Below are 5,000 nucleotides of genomic sequence, written 5' to 3' on the forward strand. Positions count from 1 at the left end.
AGACTTTAGACTCTACACGTAGACCCTAGACTCTACACATGGACCCTAGACTCTACACGTAGACCCTAGACTCTACACATGGACCCTAGACTCTACACGTAGACCCTAGACTCTACACGTGGACCCTAGACTCTACACGTAGACTTTAGACTCTACACGTAGACCCTAGACTCTACACGTGGACCCTAGACTCTACACGTGGACCCTAGACTCTACACGTAGACCCTAGACTCTACACGTAGACCCTAGACTCTACACGTGGACCCTAGACTCTACACGTAGACTCTAGACTCTACACGTGGACCCTAGACTCTACACGTAGACTCTAGACTCTACACGTAGACTCTAGACTCTACACGTAGACCCTAGACTCTACACGTAGACTCTAGACTCTACACGTAGACCCTAGACTCTACACGTAGACTCTAGACTCTACACGTGGACCCTAGACTCTACACGTAGACCCTAGACTCTACACGTGGACCCTAGACTCTACACGTTGACTCTAGACTCTACACGTGGACCCTAGACTCTACACGTAGACTCTAGACTCTACACGTAGACTCTAGACTCTACACGTAGACTCTAGACTCTACACGTAGACCCTAGACTCTACACGTAGACTCTAGACTCTACACGTAGACCCTAGACTCTACACGTAGACTCTAGACTCTACACGTAGACTCTAGACTCTACACGTAGACTTTAGACTCTACACGTGGACCCTAGACTCTACACGTAGACTCTAGACTCTACACGTGGACCCTAGACTCTACACGTAGACCCTAGACTCTACACGTAGACTCTAGACTCTACACGTAGACCCTAGACTCTACACGTAGACTCTAGACTCTACACGTAGACTCTAGACTCTACACGTAGACTCTAGACTCTACACGTGGACCCTAGACTCTACACATGGACCCTAGACTCTACACGTAGACTCTAGACTCTACACGTAGACTCTAGACTCTACACGTAGACCCTAGACTCTACACGTAGACTTTAGACTCTACACGTAGACTCTAGACTCTACACGTAGACTCTAGACACTACACGTAGACTTTAGACTCTACACGTAGACTCTAGACTCTACAAGTAGACCCTAGACTCTACACGTAGACTTTAGACTCTACACGTAGACTTTAGACTCTACACGTAGACCCTAGACTCTACACGTAGACCCTAGACTCTACACGTAGACTTTAGACTCTACATGTAGACTTTAGACTCTACACGTAGACCCTAGACTCTACACATGGACCCTAGACTCTACACGTAGACTTTAGACTCTACACGTAGACTTTAGACTCTACACATGGACCCTAGACTCTACACGTAGACTTTAGACTCTACACGTAGACCCTAGACTCTACACGTAGACCCTAGACTCTACACGTAGACTTTAGACTCTACACATGGACCCTAGACTCTACACGTAGACTTTAGACTCTACACGTAGACCCTAGACTCTACACGTAGACCCTAGACTCTACACGTAGACTTTAGACTCTACACATGGACCCTAGACTCTACACGTAGACTTTAGACTCTACACGTAGACCCTAGACTCTACACGTAGACCCTAGACTCTACACGTAGACCCTAGACTCTACACGTAGACTTTAGACTCTACACGTAGACTTTAGACTCTACACATGGACCCTAGACTCTACACGTAGACTTTAGACTCTACACGTAGACCCTAGACTCTACACGTAGACTTTAGACTCTACACGTAGACTTTAGACTCTACACATGGACCCTAGACTCTACACGTAGACTTTAGACTCTACACGTAGACTTTAGACTCTACACATGGACCCTAGACTCTACACGTAGACTTTAGACTCTACACGTAGACTTTAGACTCTACACGTAGACCCTAGACTCTACACATGGACCCTAGACTCTACACGTAGACTTTAGACTCTACACGTAGACTCTAGACTCTACACGTAGACTTTAGACTCTACACGTAGACTCTAGACTCTACACATGGACCCTAGACTCTACACGTAGACTTTAGACTCTACACGTAGACTTTAGACTCTACACGTAGACTCTAGACTCTACACATGGACCCTAGACTCTACACGTAGACTTTAGACTCTACACATGGACCCTAGACTCTACACGGAGACTTTAGACTCTACACGTAGACCCTAGACTCTACACGTAGACCCTAGACTCTACACGTAGACCCTAGACTCTACACGTGGACCCTAGACTCTACACGGAGACTTTAGACTCTACACGTAGACTCTAGACTCTACACATGGACCCTAGACTCTACACATGGACCCTAGACTCTACACATGGACCCTAGACTCTACACGTAGACCCTAGACTCTACACGTAGACTCTAGACTCTACACGGAGACTTTAGACTCTACACGTAGACCCTAGACTCTACACGTAGACCCTAGACTCTACACGTCGACCCTAGACTCTACACGTAGACTTTAGACTCTACACATGGACCCTAGACTCTGTATTGCCAAGTACAGGGAGATGTTTTCCCCGACTTCCTTCATTACCACTGCATAACACACCAACAAGCATTATGCGCTACAAGGCTAAACATGAAAGAGATCACGGATGTGGCAACAAAGATGGTCTAATCGAGCGAGAGCTCTTCAAAGACGGATGTTCTGTGCGCATCTGGAGAAGGACTGCAGCCACTCTGACCTCCTGCTGCACACTGATGAGAGACGCTTATAGAGCTCTGTCCGGAGATACAGGAGTTTCTCCATGTTGTTAAACATGCAGAATACAACCAACTAAGAGCATGTCAATATGCTCACGTTTCTGAATTACAATTTAAAACGTGTGTCAATTGTGTGTTCCCCTGAAGGAGGGAGCAGCAAGACGTGGGACTGTAATGAGTCATTTTGATTTACTTTGAAACCCTTACGCTTTAATTATCGGGTAGGATGGACAATTTTTTTAAACTTTTGGACTTTGAATGGCACTTGCAGCCCAGTTATTCTTTAGTTATTTTGCACTTTCAGAGGCTTGACTGAAGTTGAGTTACCTTTAAAGCTTTATTTGTACTTTTTCTTTACTTTTAAAGCATATTTGCACTTTAATTTGTATTACTATTTAATGAATTTGTTATGATGATGTTCTGATGTTCAGATCTTGTTACTCAAATTCATTTGAAGTTCAAATTCCAACATTTTGAGTTACTATTCTTAATTTGCTATGGGAAATAGTCATTAGATTAGTCGATTAATCGAAAAAATAGTTGATAGATTAGACGTTTATGAAAATAATCGTTAGTTGCAGCCCTAGAGTCAGCCTTTTCCCACATGAAAAAGATTAAGTCCAAACAGCGTTCCACCATGACTGATGACCCTTTGGTCTGCCTGACGCTGACTACCAGCAGCTGCTGTCCGGACTATGCAGCCCTGCTGGTTCCATGCAGTGAAGTCATCAGAGCAAAATGTAATGACCAAAAATGTACAGAATTGTATTGTGTCATAAGGGTTCATGCAGTTATGCAAGGTACGCCAATATTGTAAATATAAAGTATACTCTGTATATTTATACATTAATAATGCTTTATATATATATATATATATATATATATATATATATATATATATATATATATATATATAAATATATATATATATATATATATATATATATATATATATATATATATATATATAGGCATTATTAATGTAGGTAGATCTTTTTGACTTGGTCATTTTAAAAGTAGCTCGTGAGCCAAAAAAGTGTGGGCACCCCTGCTCTAGACTCTACACGTGGATCCTAGACCCTACACGCATGACCCTCATGGTCTCGTGGTCTCGTGGGTACCCGTGGACTCAGGGGTGCCTCCTGACACTCACCTGTCTCCGTGACCTTCAGGTGGACCTGGGCCGGTTGACCTTCCTGACGGTGGTGGGGACCCAGGGCCGCTACGCCCGGTACTCCGGGAACGAGTTCGCCCGAGCGTACGGACTGAACTACAGCCGGGACGGCCTGCTGTGGAGAACCTGGAGGAACCGGCTGGGCAACACGGTGAGGGATGACATCATCGCTAAAGAGCTTTTTATCCTTCCTCTTGTGGTAGCTTCCTGTTAGCATCTCTTGTGCTAGCTTCCTGTTAGCACCTCTTGTGTTAGCTTCCTGTTAGCATCCCACTTGACCCGCCACAAAGACACGCCCACCTGACCCGCCCCGCCCCTGTCCGCCTCCAGGTGATGGAGGGCAACAAGAACGCCTACACCTCCGTCATCAACGACCTGCACCCACCCGTCGTGACGCGCTACGTGCGTCTGATCCCCGTCACCAAGCTGTCCACCACCGTGTGCATGAGGGCGGAGCTCTACGGCTGCCAGTGGGACGGTAGGACACGCCCCCTCTGACGCTTATTGAATGATGTCATAACAATGCGACGGGAGCTATAAACGCTGCGAGTCGCAGGTGAGGCATGAAGGTGTGACCAGAGGACTCGACCGCAGGGCTGTCTGCACCGGAGTCTCTAGTTTCATAGTTTTCATCATTTTTAGATTTTCTATATCTATATATATATTTTTTAATATTTGTTATTGTTCTTATTGTTTTTATTGTATTTATAATTTTATATAATTTTTATATAATTTTACATTTTTAAATTCTAAAAACAATGGTAAAAAATATAATAAAAATATATTTAAACAAACGATAAAAAATATAAAAAATATTTTTTAAATATTTTCTATATATTTTTTATCATTTTTTATATTTTTTTTTATATTTTTTACCATTTGGATTTTTTAGATAATTTTTATAATTTTTATTGTTTATATAGTTTTGATTTTTTGAATATTTTTTTTATAGTTTTTATAATTTTTCTTCACCTTTTCATTTTGTTTATTTCGCTTTTTTCGGCGACGGTGATCTGCTCTCTAGCCGGTGAGTTCTCCTAGAACCTGGTTTCATGATGTTCTCCTCCTGCAGACGGCCTGATCTCCTACGGCGGCCCGGAGGGTCAATTAATGCTG

The 5,000-nt window shown here is 43.3% G+C and overlaps 1 protein-coding gene across 1 annotated transcript in view; it reads left to right on the forward strand.

The window, feature by feature from the left end:
* The window catches only part of ddr2l (discoidin domain receptor family, member 2, like), a 27,494-nt gene that overhangs the window by 10,751 nt on the left and 11,743 nt on the right, over positions 1–5,000 (forward strand). Inside the window, exons 5-7 of the mRNA XM_079222029.1 lie at positions 3,883–4,035; positions 4,215–4,362; positions 4,957–5,000. The exon at positions 4,957–5,000 is cut by the window's right edge and continues 62 nt beyond it. Coding sequence (XP_079078155.1) covers positions 3,883–4,035; positions 4,215–4,362; positions 4,957–5,000 — 345 coding nt within the window. The remainder of the gene's footprint in view (positions 1–3,882; positions 4,036–4,214; positions 4,363–4,956) is intronic.

The sequence above is a fragment of the Taurulus bubalis genome (genome assembly GCF_910589615.1).
Source record: "Taurulus bubalis genome assembly, chromosome: 8".
NCBI classification, from domain to species: domain Eukaryota; kingdom Metazoa; phylum Chordata; class Actinopteri; order Perciformes; family Cottidae; genus Taurulus; species Taurulus bubalis.